This window comes from Amaranthus tricolor, chromosome 12 (assembly GCF_026212465.1).
Source record: "Amaranthus tricolor cultivar Red isolate AtriRed21 chromosome 12, ASM2621246v1, whole genome shotgun sequence".
Taxonomy (NCBI): domain Eukaryota; kingdom Viridiplantae; phylum Streptophyta; class Magnoliopsida; order Caryophyllales; family Amaranthaceae; genus Amaranthus; species Amaranthus tricolor.
Window position 1 is genome coordinate 11,127,539 of NC_080058.1, and position 14,534 is coordinate 11,142,072.

The window sequence follows — 14,534 nt, forward strand, 5'->3', positions numbered from 1 at the left end:
TTTAACTTGTAATCTTCCTTTTCTTCTCCTTTGTGAATAATTAGTGGGTAATTAAGAAAATCAAAAGAAGTTTAAAGCTTAATTAAAACTAGTGGAGTAGATCATGAGAAAAAAGTGAGATGTGGGAGTTTAGAAAATGGGTAGAAAAGTTATATAGGGAGTCATGTATTGGTTACAATTATTAGTTTAAGGGTATTAATATAATAAATTAAAATCTCCAAAGATGGTGGGGTTATTTAAAACAAAAAAGGAAATCATAATAAGATAAGAGGGAATTATGAGAATACTACAACATAAATAAAGGGCCTACTTTCACATGTTTTTGCTGTACTTGAATAGAGATAGGAGATGAAGAATCTCTCTTAATCTTGAGGCTGAGGCTGTCATGGGATCAAAGTGGGAATCTAAGGTGAATCAATTAGTGAAAATTAATTAGTTTATCCTTCTAAGGATAAAATATTAACCGCTAAAACAATTATTATTACTAAATGGTATGAGAAATGACTATGACTCATATCCATACAATTATTATTACTAAATGGTATGAGAAATGACTATAACTCATGTCCATACATGAGAATGCGATTAAAGAGTTCTCGGCTCAAGAAAGATCTTTAAAGAAGTGAAACCTACAACTACTCGAAAGCCTGCAACTTATAACACACATTGACCATTAATAATAATTAAAAGTAAAATAAAAATAAAATATACATAAATAAATAAAATAAATAAAAGTAAAACTAAGAAGGTAGTAAGATAAAAACGAGACAAGAGCAATATGTAAAAGGCAATGAACAATAACAACGATAAATAAGTGGGACATAGTCAATAATCTAAGACGTGAATAAGGCGCCGCCAACTACCCCTATCCCTAATCAAGTCTTTAGAGAGGTGTAGATCATGCATGTCACTTTTAATCTGATCATCCCACGTTCTCTTAGGTCTTCCTCGACTTCTCTTACCCTCCACTATGATGCTTTCGATCCTTCTCACTAGGCGTCATAAGTCTTTCTCTACACTTGCCCAAACCATCTCAACCTATTCTCATGTATCTTTGCAGAGAGAGGTACAACCCCTAACTTCTCTCTAAACTCGTGGTTTCTAATCCTATATATCACTGTGCAACCACATATCGACCTCATCATATGAAATTCTGTAACTTCCATCCTCCATTCTGAAACATTTTTTTGGGCCAACATTCTGTCTTATACAACAAAATCGGTCTAATTGTAACGCGGTAGAATTTACCTTTTAATCTACTAGGAAACTTTATATCACAAAGCACCCCAATTGTTGCTCTCCACTTAAGCCAACCCGCTTGTATACGATGAGTAACATCTTCGTCGATCTCCCTGTTTCTCTGAATAACCGATCCCAAATATATGAACTTTGACGTAGATGCAACAACTTTTCCCCCTAAGGTCAACTCTAGCTCACTAATCGATTTTGTCCCACTGAAGTTGCATCGCAAATATTTTGTCTTCGTGCACAACTTTTTACCCTCTAAGACTGTCTTCCACTCTTCGAATTTAATGTTAGCCTCTACTACCGCTTTCTTTGTCGCCCGTGTTGCTTATTTATTACTCTCTTTCTTATGAATCCTATTTTAACACCCCGTCATTTTTATGACATCATTAATTATTATTATTATTATTATTATTATTATTATTATTATTATTATTATCACTTTTGGAGATTTTATAAATATATATTAAATTATTTTGAGTTAGTCTTAATAAATTTTATTCACATACGAATTTAAATATTGACGTATTTAGATTAAAAATTGATTTGTGATTACTAAACCAAAGTGGTTCGAATTAAAATTATTATTTTATAAAATGTATGAACAAAACGAATGTAAGTTTTTCTTAGTCGGGCCTTGCGAGAAAATTAAGCTAGAAAATAAATAAATAAAATAATTAAATGAGTTAGGGTTTTATTTTTAAGTGAGACCAAACCCTTCCCTAATCTTATGAGTCGTCACTCCGTCTTCTCTTCTCTCTTTCTCTCACTCCCTTCTCCCTCACGGTCCAACTGCAACCACTAGAACCACCAGCAGCAGGCGGCCTAGCAGCAGCAACCAGCTGCGGTACTCCTCCTCACAATCGGCAGCAGCAGGCTGCACTTCCCCCTCCATAAGCAGCAGCAACCAACTGCGTTTCCTGCCCAAAAACCAACAGCAGCGACTACCACGTGCTGCCTCCGTCGTGGATTCGGTCCTCCTCCATCACCGTGTGTCACCACCATCCCAAAAATCACTTGTCTTTTCGCCCCTTTTTCTCTTGTTTCACCTTTGTAAGTCACCTCATCTTCCTCATTGATTTCCTTACTTCTAATTAAAATTTTATTAAATTTATGAGTTGTGTTGATTGTGTATTATCTCTTTTTCATTAAATCTTATTATGGGTAGTAATAAAAGGTGGTGACTTTGAACAATGAATTAATTAGGGTTTAATTTAGGGATAAAATTTTAATGGTGTGCGCTCTTATGTTATATATTGGGGGTGTGATGGTTAATTGGATAATTTCACAAGTTGTTTTAAGGCTTATTAATTATAATTATAATAGATTTAGTTGGTGATGCTTGCCATCGTAGTAGACTATAGAGGTGGTTTTAAATGTTATTTGAGAGTAATAGTTGTTAATGGTTAGTGATTTAATTGTTGTGAATTACAAATACCCTTTTAGGTTGTTAGCGAAGTTATAAATGCATAATATATTAGTGAGTCATGAGCATAGTGTCAACTTATTGTTGGAAGTTAGTAAAGTTACTTGTCGTGATGTGTGATTATAGTTCTTTCTAACTTTGGAGAATGTAATAAACGATATCGCGATTCGATAACTCTAAGATTTGTCTTATCGTTATATTAGTGTTATATTAAAAATTATAAGGCATTGTTGTGAGTAGTTATTTTTTTTGGGTAACGCGAACCGGTATTGTGATGGCCCGGATAAAGTCAACTAGGATTTTCTACATAAGACACAGTTCCCCAAGTGACATCCGAACCATTAAAGAAAGTGTAAACTCCAAAAGTCCAAGGATTCGTTCCACCCTAAACGGTTTTCGTTCTGATGGTAGAGACTACAGTATCAAACTAAGGCAGCGAATAAATAAAAAAAAGTTTAGAATGAAATTCTCATACAACTCGAGAACCCCATCGGGCTTCTAAAAACAAATAAGTATAATAAAGTCCTTCGAAAACAAAATTAAAGTTTTAAACTTCTGAAACCTAATAAGATAAATTCGCAAGGTCCCAAATGTTAAGGTAGGATCCTCACTCCCGATGTCCCAACCTACAAGCAATCTGCTAGTCGTCAAAGACAACATCATCACAGGTTTTCAAAACACAGTACACGTCATAGGCAGATGTCCAATTTGCATAACAACACACAATAATTTACATTATAATCCACCTAGCATACAAAGGCTCTAATATAATTTATCATTTCCTGATTAATCCATTGAGTACAATAACTCATCTCCAATTAACCAATCCCTTGCTCCATTAATAAGTTTAGTAATCCTAAGGCAACTACCGACCAAGACCTTGCCCGATATCTTAACGGATCGCCAAGGTTAAGAGTATGCATACTCTCCATGGTGGCCCTTATTAGGGCCCCGCCGATGGGGACCATATTACCCTATTGGGTACTCACTTCCAATCCTCCTTATTAGAAGTATCCTTTTTATAACTCTATTGGGTATCCCAAACCAATTTCTCCTTAAAATGAGTTTCCATTACTATTAATTTATTGTTCGGGGGTCTAAGACCTTATGTGAATTTACCCCTTAGTAACGAACATGATCCAACAACATAAATAACGCAAAGGTGATATCCAAAGTAACATGCATAAACAACCTCAGCGTGTACGTACCTTTTCCAGACAAGCACGCAAACACAACCCCGTAAATCAGGAAAATACCTTAATAACCCTTCACGAATTGAGGTCCTAACAATAAACAACACCAAAAAAAAACACGCATACACACACACACACACACACACACACACACACACACACACACACACACACACACACACACACACACACACACACACACACATATATATATATATATATATATATATATTGTTTTGTATTTTATATATATTCCTTCGACACCTGAGGATGTTTTTGTATTTTTTTTGTATATAATTTTTGATGCAATCCCTTATTTTTTGATCTTCTTGTAGACCTCTGGGTAGTTTTTTGGTTGTGAAAACCAAAGGGAATAATGACTTTGGGTTGTACCAAGTCTGAAACCAAGTGGATTTATTTTTTGTCCCATATTACCCCACTATACTTACTTTATAACATATACCTAGACGGTAAAACATAGACTTTAATTTAAATTTATCCAGATAATGATCAGAAAAAAGTTCTACTCGCCTACCTAAAGGCTTAACACGGAACAAAGTTAATATATCATCTTGAATTAAACTTTCTATATATTTTTTATATCCATCAAAGAAGCTTGTATCTCTTAATACAGTAGTTATGTGACAAGTAGGTTTTTTTATCATGAAACTACGTCCTCGAGCTCGTGGTTTTAATTTTTTTCATTGTAGTGCCTTTATCAACTTCGGCTTTACTAATAATTAAGTTCTCTTTGTTAAATTTTCTTTTGTGACTAGCATTTGCTGTTGCAGAATAAATCAATTTAAAAATAGGATAACATGCTTGATAGGGCATAAGTTCTAATATCATAAGTTCTAATCTGATCAATTACTCTTCTGGCTTTATCAGCAGACATTGATATAGATTGACCTCTAGTAGTTATCTCATCGGGTTTCTCTGATTCGTATTCCTCTTTTAGACGCCCCTGGTACAAACACATGTAATCAAATTCTTCCTTCTTTTTTTTTTAAACAAACCCATAAAGTTTACCTCCATTAATAAAGGATAAGCATCTATATTTATTATATTAATTTTAACTATAATAAAAATAAAAAAATTAACTATAAAACTATAATAATAAATAATTAATAAATAAAAAAATTGGTTAAACTTAAGGACGAGATTTATTATCGTTTTTTGCGTGTCCCCGGAAATTTAGAGTTGGTGCAAATTCGCCTAATTTATGACCTACCATACGATCCATTATGTAAATAGGCAAGTGTTCTCTTCCATTATGGATAGCAATTATGTGGCCAATCATTGTGGGTATAATGGTAGATGCCCGTGACCAAGTTATTATTATTTCTTTTTCCGCCTTTGTGTTAAGCTTCTTAATTTTTCTTAATAAATGATTCGTTACAAAAGGATTTTTTTAGTGAACGTGTCACAATTAATTACTCCTATATTTTATTTTATTTTTATGTAAAGATGAAAAAACTAATTCTATTTTCATTTTCTTTCCTATTAACTACGTCGACGAATAATAAAATTATCACTATATTTATTCCTTTTTCTACTTCTTCCAAGTGCAGGATAACCCCAAGGGGTTGTGGGGGTTTTTTCTGCCAATTGGGGTCCTCTCCTCACCACCCCCATGGGGATGGTCTATAGGGTTCATAACTACTTCTCTTACTACAGTAGCTTACCTAGCCAATGCTTAGATCCGGGTCTACCCAACCTTTTTTGGTTCACTCCAACATTTCCCACTTGTCCGACTGTTGCTGAGCATTTTTTGGATATCAAACGTACCTCCCCAGAAGGTAATTTTAATGTGGCCGATTTTCCCTCTTTTGCAATCAGTTTCGCTACAGCACCCGCTGCTCTAGCTAATTGTCCACCCTTTCCAAGTGTGATTTCTATGTAATGTATGGCCGTGCCTAAGGGCATATCGGTCAAAGGTAAGGCATTTCCCATTTTTATAGGAATTTCTGTACCAGAAACAATGGTATCTCCTATTATAGCCCCTCGGGGATGTAAAATATATCTCTTCTCACTATCCCCATAGTGTATGAGACAAATGTATGCATTTCGATTAGGGTCGTATTCTATGGTTACGATTCTACCATATATGTCTTTTTCATTCCGTCGAAAATCGATTTTACGGTATAGACGCTTATGACCCCCCCTCCCTGCCTTGCGGTAATGATTCCTCTGGAATTACAACCTTTACCACAATGACGTTGTCCATAGATCAAATTATTTCCTGGATTGGATTTCACTTGATTGTCTACGGCTCCATTGTGTGTGCTCGAGGTAGAAGTTTTATATAAATGTATCGCCATGCTATTAAGTATAATGATTTAATTAAGTTCTTTTATTTCTAAGAGGTGGAATAGAATAACTCGATTGAAGTGTAATGATCATACGTCTATAATGCATTGTATGTCCCATAATAGGTCCCATTCTTCTACCCTTTCTCGGGAGTCGATGACTATTCATAGCTATTACAAAGTTCGACTCAATGCTTTATTTCCGTCCTAGTTGATCTTGATTCGACATTAGAAGTATATTGATTTTTCCCCAATAACCGAATACTTTTGTCTGTAAATACTGCATATTTGATTCCATTCATAAATCTATTTTCTTCCCTATTAGTTCGAGTTTCAATAAGAATGCTAGTTCTTACTGTTCATATGTTATGATATGAATATACCACACCAATTCCTTATGTATGGATGATAAGATTCCATTGATACAGAGCCAATTCCAATAGACTTATTGGAGGGTCTCATTGGCGTGCATCCAGTAGGAATTGAACCTACGAATTCGCCAATTATGAGTTGGGCACTTTAACCATTCAGCCATGGATGCTTAGCGGGGATCCTTGTACATGGAGAATAACCAAATTCCAATTGAAATGAAATCTTTAGGATAAATCAATGCAATTTAGGAGGAATCAATGAAAGGACATCAATTCAAATTCTGGATTTTCGAATTGAGAAAGATTAAGAATTCTCACTATTTCTTAGATTCATGGACCCAATTCAATTCAGTGGGATCTTTCATTCCCATTTTTTTCCACCAAGAAAGTTTTATAAATCTCTTTGACCCTCGAATTTGGAGTATCCTACTTTTATGCAATTCACAGGATTCAACAAGCAATCGATATTTCACGATCAAGGGTGTAGTACTCTTTGTGGTAGTGGTCCTTATATATCGAATTACCAATCGAAATATGGCTGCAAGAAAAAATCTCTATTTGATAGGGCTTCTTCCTTAACCTATGAATTCTATTGAACCCAAAAATGATACATTGAAAAAATCCTTTTGGTCTTCCAATAACAATAGGCTGATTGTTTCGCTACTCTATCTTCCAATATATATATATATATATATATATATATATATATATATATATATATATATATATATATATATATATATATATATATATATATATATATATATATATATATATATATATATATATATATATATATATATATATATATATATATATATATATATATATATTACGAGAAAAAAACTCTTTTGTTTTAGAAATATATATAATACAATATGTTTTAATTAAATTATTACTTTAGATAATAGTATAACTTACTTACTAGATATTTAATCTAATTTAGTTCTTAAATTTTACTATAAGATATTTTTGATGGTCTTCTAAAATTTGATTAAATAAAATAAACTAACTATTTATGAACGAATTGAGCTTTTTTTGAGTTGATTCAAACTAATTTATTTGTTTTTAATTTTAACCTAATTCAAACATTATTTCATAATTTAAGTAAATGTATTATTTAAAACTAATTTATTACTTATGTATAGAATATTTTTTTTTTAACAATTAATCCCTTAAAGATTTATATTTTAGTATAAAGAATTAATGTAATAAAATCTCTTAAATAATTTTGTAACTTAGTTTTAGATTTCTTTAGAAAAATAAATTACATGCAATCGATTATAGCCTTACCAAATAAATACATTTGACAAGGTTTTAAGTTGTCGTTTGCTATTTTTAGCTCTTTTTATTAATATTCATGATTATGATGATAATTTAATTCAATTTTTTTTTATAAAATAATTTCTTACTTATGTATAAAATATTTTTTTTAAAACAATTAATCTCTTTAAAATTCTTATTTAGATATAAAGAATTAATGTAAAAATATATTTTAAACACTTACCTAATTTATCTATAAATTCATTAGGAAAATAATTGAGATGCACACAATTAATTGTTGTCCTAATAAATTAATTTTTTTGGCAAAACTCTACAAAGTTTCCATGTGTTATTTAGATGCACACTATTTATGATGATTATGATTATGATATATGATTATGATTATGATTATGATATCAATACATATACATTATTTTTAGAAGGTTCTGTAGAAAAACGATTTTTACATTAAAATTTTTCGGCTGTTCGAAATTGGTTAACACAATAGTCACCATATCAATATCAAATGCCCTAAATTTATTCTTACTTCATAATTAAATTAATACTTTTAAAATTTATGTATTTTTTAATGGTTAATACTTTTATAATCAATAATTATTTATCCATTCATGTTACCATTATGTTGTTATAGACATTTTTTATTACATATCATTGAGAATATTATAACTTGATTATTATTATTATATTTAATAATTGTATATTTCTTTAAAATTTATATTTATATGTAATTTCTTATTAACAAACTCCATAAATTGCACGGGTATCAATGCTACTGCTTAATAATGACACAAATTCTTGTAAGAGATGATATTTTTGATAGACCATCTTTAATTAGACCGACTCATAAAGAAAATGTTAAATAAATTACTCGGTAGGCATTAAGGATATTGTAAGTAGGCATTACGGATGATGTAAATAGATATTAAGGATACTGTAAGTAGGCATTAAAGATATTTTAAGTAGTCATTAAGGATACAGTAAGTAGGCATTAAGAATTATATAACTAGGCATTAAGAATGATATAAGTAGATATTAACATTATATTTGGATAGCAAATTAGGAGTGAAAAGAAAGGAGAGAAAGGGGAAGGAAAGGAAGGGGAAGGAAGGGAAGGGGAACACAAGAAAAATAGTACTCCCTCTGTTGGCTCTTAAGGTTTTGATGATGACTTCACTTTTAAATAAACAAACATATTTTAGAGATTGTTTTGTAGGTGAATATCCAATTTTGTTAATCGTTGATGAAGCCTATGACTTGGTTCGTGGAAGTTGTACATGTCTCAAATATCCAAGAAGTTGGACAATTGCTTTAGAAGTCAGTTTACTGTTCCTAGAGTTAAAGTCCTGACGAAAGTTGTAGATGGAGACAGTGCGCTGTTCCCCACGATACAGGTCTGAAGAAGACATTGACTGGAAGTTACGAAAATTACGTTTTCTGTTTTTAGTTAATGTAAAAGGTTAAAAGTTTAATTAATTGCTTAATTTAATTAATTTATTAATTGGCAAAAAGTTTTTTTTTAAAACGCCTAAAAATATGGAGAAGACTTATTCCTCACTTTGAATTAGTCTCCTATAAATTCGGACACCCAAGAGATTTATTCTCTACTTTGAACAAGTCTCCTATAAATTAGGATCTTCCTAGTGACTCATGTACTATTAACCGTACAAGAGAACCGTAGTCATTTTCCACCTCTACTTTAACTTTCCAATTTTCTTTGGGAGCAAGTAAGTAAATGGAAGTCATGGGGTGAGTGCACTACATGGAAATCGTGGGTTGAGTGCACTGATGACTGTTCCCTTTATAAACGAGGGAAGATACGCTCAAGCGAAGTAGGCATTAAGAGTGTCCATTAAGGGAGATCAATTAAGAAAAATATTCAAAGTTATTTTAATGCCAATTAATTCATTATATTTTTCTTAAGCAACTACTTAATTTTAATCTTCTTAAGAATTGGCCTTGTAAGGGTAATTGAGTGTTTTTGTTGTAATTAGACTCATGAGAAGTCTAAGGGATTAGAAAAGAGAATCGTGAGAATAGAGAAAGAGAAAGAGAAGGAGAAAAGAAGAGAAGAGAATTAGGCCTAGAGTAGAGAAGCTTCAAGTGAAGCATATTTGTTTTATGTAATTGTAATTGATTGCCTAAAACATAGTGAGAATTTTGAAATCCCGGAGGGTCGTGGTTTTTCCTTCTTATTAGGCCAAGAAGGTCTCCACGTAAAATCTTTGTCTCCTTTTTATCTTTTGCTTTTTACGTTTAAACTTTATTTTGTTTGTTAAAATTCCGCAAATTAGAAGAAAAACGAAGTAAAGTTAGATACACAACAATTCACCCCCCCTCTTTTTGCATTCGACCATCTTCGTGTATTTCAACACCCTCCTATTCACCTTTGGTGTCCCATTTATTTTTGAGACACTATTCATCTATCACTCTTAAATTGAATTTTATTATTAATCTATAAGTTAAAACATAGTCATGTGGAATCTTATTTGATTCGTTTTGATGTAAAGATTATTAATATCAACTTTTTATAATTTTTTATTATACATAACTCGATATATTAAGGATTGAATAAGTGCATTGGATATAGTGCATAAAGTAAATGAGACACTTAAGATGAATAGGAGGGAGTATATTGTTTGTACACGAAGGAAAGGGAGAGGAAAAAAAGGAATTTCATTTTCATTCCAAATCTTTTCTCTTACAGCTCGTCTCAGACAAGACAACCTTATAATAAAGCCGTCAATTTGGGCCGGGCCAATTCGCATGTGTAACAACCTGAGCAATTTTTATATTTTCAGGACATTTTTTAATTTTGATCTTAAAAGTATCAATTTTGACCTTAAAGGTATCAATTTTAACGTCAAAATTGATAAATGCCCAGAAAATTAAAATGTTGTTACATGTGCGAATTGGGCCGGCTCAAATTGACGGTCTCATAATGAGATATGAGACCGTCTCGTCCAAGTTTTTGTGTTTATCTTATGGAGAGATTCAAATGTTTACAAAATAAAGGGACTTAATTCCTCAAATCCCTCCAAATTCCTTCCCTCCAAATCCTCTCTTTCTCTTTTTGCTATTTAAACAAGGAGATCAACATCCCTCCAAATCCTTTTTTTTCATTTCCTTTTATTTTCCTCAATCTAGACAAAGCCTAGGGATACAGTTGAAGGCATTATACTTTTATAGGTTAGGCCTAAGAGATGTCTCTTAGAGAAACGGTCTTTCAAGAGACCGATTGTAATAAAGAAAAATAATAAAAGAGTTTATGTTTTTGCTACATTTTCTCTATATCGTAATATATGTTTCTTTAAAAGATTGGTTCTTGACAACCTGAATGAGCAAAAGCTGGATTATGTGTTTTCAACATTTTACTTTTTGATTCTTATTTTCCATTTACCCTCTCCATATAAAAGTGTTTATTAGCGGGTGTTCGCGTGTTTGGCACGTGGGAATAAGAATTAAAAGATTATAGTTGAGACTTGAAATGAGATTTTTGAATGAACTTAAATTGAGACTTTAAAAATCAATATCACATATCCTTGTTTGGCACATGATAAAAATAGATAAGAAATTAAATAAAAATTAATTATAAATACAAAGTTGTCCTCATAACTCATTATTTTTCTTTACTTTCATTAATGACAAAAATGTGTTTTTATAACTTTTCCAAGACTCAACTCAAATTATCACCCATTCCCCAAGATTTTTTTTTGGGACTTTTTTCTTCCCAAGTCTCAACTCATGTCTATACCCCAACTTTTACCAATTCTTATTCCCTACAAATAAGCAAGAAACTTTCTATAATCTTACCCCAAAATCTCAATCCCCAACCTCAACTTTTTCCCCAATTAATCTCAACCTTAATTTAGGGATTAGTTTAGGTTTGATTAAAGTAACTCCCTTCTCCCAATGCAAGGTCGTTATACAGGCCATTGTTTGTAAAATTATAACTTTACTTTTATCTAACATCTATTAAAGACTAAAATCAACCCTTTATAAAGTGCCCATTTGTTTTATTTTGCATATGACCCATATAATATCAAAAACGATATAGTCTTCATTTTTGTATGAATATTCACTTCATTCTTCATTGTAATTTTCTCTCTCTGAGCCTTTTTTTAGAGGGAGCTCATTAGTGTTAATATTATTTCTCTCTCTTAGTTTCAAATTTTCATTGAAATTTAGTTTTAGTGTTAATTACATGTTTAATATTTCCTATTTATTAGTTCATTTGTAAGTGTTATCTTTAATGTTTTCTTTATTGTATTTGTTTCAAGTTTTTTTTCTTAGGGCCCGATTTCATTAATAATTTTTTGCTCTTAATTTTATATTTTTATTGGTGTATTTATTTTCATAGTTCGATTTAACTTAGTTATAAAAAGGATCGACCACATGAAAATAAGAACTTTTCCCATTAATAATTATTTCTTGTTACTTCATAGTCTAGTAATCTATAATCAGTAAAAATTCTTGTTTTCTTATGTTCAACCCGTAGTTATCCTAAAACTTGTTCTAACATAACCGATAAGTTATGTTTGATTGCATGGTCATACGGTGAACCTCCATCACTTGTTCGAGCAAGCTCGTTCAACTAGCTCGAGTGAGACAGGGGAAGTCATTCTGGAGGTTTTTTTTACAAAAAGTACATATCAACATAATCGAGTATTGACGTCGTTCTAGCATGATAAAACATTTCATTAAAATTAACAATAATTTTATTCTTAGAAACATGATTTAATACTAACGACTAAAAATATTGTTAAAGTTTCACTCCCATTTTAATGTTTGCCACTATAGAATAAACACATAAATTAAGAAAATCAGAATCTTTAGGATAAGTGGAAGAAATTACTTCAAAAAATTTTAAAGTAATAATAATAATATTTAAAAAGAAAATTTACCTAAAATGATACAATCTTTTTATGATTTTTCAATAATAATCCCACCTAATGATTAATAATAAATAATTCCAACTTTAAAGGTATTTGCATAGAGTAAATTTAGATAACCTAATAACCTGCTATAGTAGGTAATTCACCAAAAATATAAACTGAAAATTAATTTAAAATCAGAGAAAAATTTTAAAAATTTACATAAAAATTTTTGAACAATAAAAAAATCATAAATTTTTTTCTAACATTTTTGACATTTTATTTTAATTTATTAATTTTAAAAAAAACTTGGTGTAACAAGTCATCCGGTTGGATTTACTTTAGAAAAATTCCCCTCAAAGTTGGGATTATTCATGGTTAATCAATAGGTGATATTATTATAGAAAAATCATGAAAATGTTGAATTATTTTAGCTAATTTTTGCTATTAAAAATAAGTTACAAAGAAATTATTTTTATCAAAAACTCAATGATTACATTTAATATACAATCATAAATACATTGTCTATTAAAGTTTATAACTGTTATTTTATCATTTTTTAAGAGATACCTTATAATCTCTGAAAAAAATATTTTAAAAAGATTTGATGATTATAATTATCCATATTATAAAAAGAAACTTTAAAAATAACAGAGTAATAAAAATTAGATTTTTAAGTCACCTTCGGCTTGCTCTAAGGAGAGGGTAAAGCTACAACACCATTAAGTATGTAATAATTGATTTAAAAACAAAAAAGTGAGCAAGTGGGTGGTTGACGCGTGTTCGTTGTCAATGTGACAAATAATGAGTTGAAAGGTCAATTTGTAATCTACTTATGTAAACTAACACTAATACTTTTTTTTTGTTTTTCAAAAAATGTTTAATTTTTAAGAGTTTTCTAAAAAGTTTTTGAGTCTCAATGTCTTTGTTTACACATTATAAAAAATTATATAAAATGTATGATAAAAAATAATATACATTAAGATAATCGAATAAAATCTCACATAAATATATTTTATATTTTATATTACATATATCTCAAAAATACTATAAATTAAATTTATTTTTTTTAGAGTGAAATATTGTATATAAGAAGAATATTAGATAATAGAGAGTATTAATATTAATTGCAAAGTTAATTAAACAAGTTTAAAGCTAAAAAAAGTAAGGCATTAAGTTAATCCATTAGTATCTTGTTTAATCATACCTTTTAACATTATTATGACTTCTGAATTGTGTTGTAGCACACCAATAATCCATTAGTATGTTGTTTAATCATACCTTTTAACATTATTGACATGTTGTATTACATCGCTTTATTTGGACTATTTGATTATATGCATGCCACGTATAGTAGGGTCCAATAATAGATTTGTAAAAACTCGTGTAATGTACAGTTTTATTAGTATCGATATACATAAATATATATGATATTAAAAAAATACCTGAGATATCATGTTGTAAAAACAATACTCAATTTTAAGAGTTATATGTTTAAATTAACTCTGTAATTTTTGAAATTGTCAATAATATATTATGCAGGATATTATTTTGTAATTTAGTTGATTAAACTATAAATAAATACTAATCAAAGATACTTTAATGGTAGACATATTGGTCAAAATTAAAAGCCATGTCATTTTTTTTGCCAATATTTAAGTTTCATTTGGCAAATTCTCTTTAATTGTGACACTTAAAAATTTCCAAGCATTTTAGTATAATAAGAGTATATGATATGATACTTAACATATTGTTAGCCTTTTAAGTTATTTTATCATACAAATGTGTATTATATTTTAATTTCAATCATTTCTTTTAGTTTCTTATAAATAAAT

General features: G+C 30.2%; 1 protein-coding gene and 1 pseudogene across 1 annotated transcript; both read right to left on the reverse strand.

Moving 5' to 3' along the window:
* Positions 1-1,013: 1,013 nt before the first annotated feature.
* LOC130828561 (uncharacterized) lies at positions 1,014-5,164 on the reverse strand. Its single transcript, XM_057694528.1, has 4 exons — positions 5,096-5,164; positions 4,736-4,828; positions 1,249-1,360; positions 1,014-1,174 (listed from the first exon to the last, which is right to left on the reverse strand). The coding sequence occupies exons 1-4, from the start codon at positions 5,162-5,164 to the stop codon at positions 1,014-1,016; spliced, it is 435 nt and encodes a 144-aa protein (XP_057550511.1).
* Positions 5,165-5,367: 203 nt separating this feature from the next.
* On the reverse strand, positions 5,368-6,185 carry LOC130797314 (50S ribosomal protein L2, chloroplastic-like; annotated as a pseudogene).
* Positions 6,186-14,534: the final 8,349 nt, after the last annotated feature.

Excerpts from the sequence above, each read along its gene's own strand:
- LOC130828561 (XM_057694528.1), bottom strand. The coding sequence starts at position 5,164 with ATGATTGGCCACATAATTGCTATCCATAATGGAAGAGAACACTTGCCT. Across the intron at positions 4,829-5,095 it reads TTTACATAATGGATCGTATG|GGGCGTCTAAAAGAGGAATA; the intron begins GTAGGTCATAAA and ends TGTTTGTACCAG. Across the intron at positions 1,175-1,248 it reads GTTTCCTAGTAGATTAAAAG|AATGGAGGATGGAAGTTACA; the intron begins GTAAATTCTACC and ends AAAATGTTTCAG.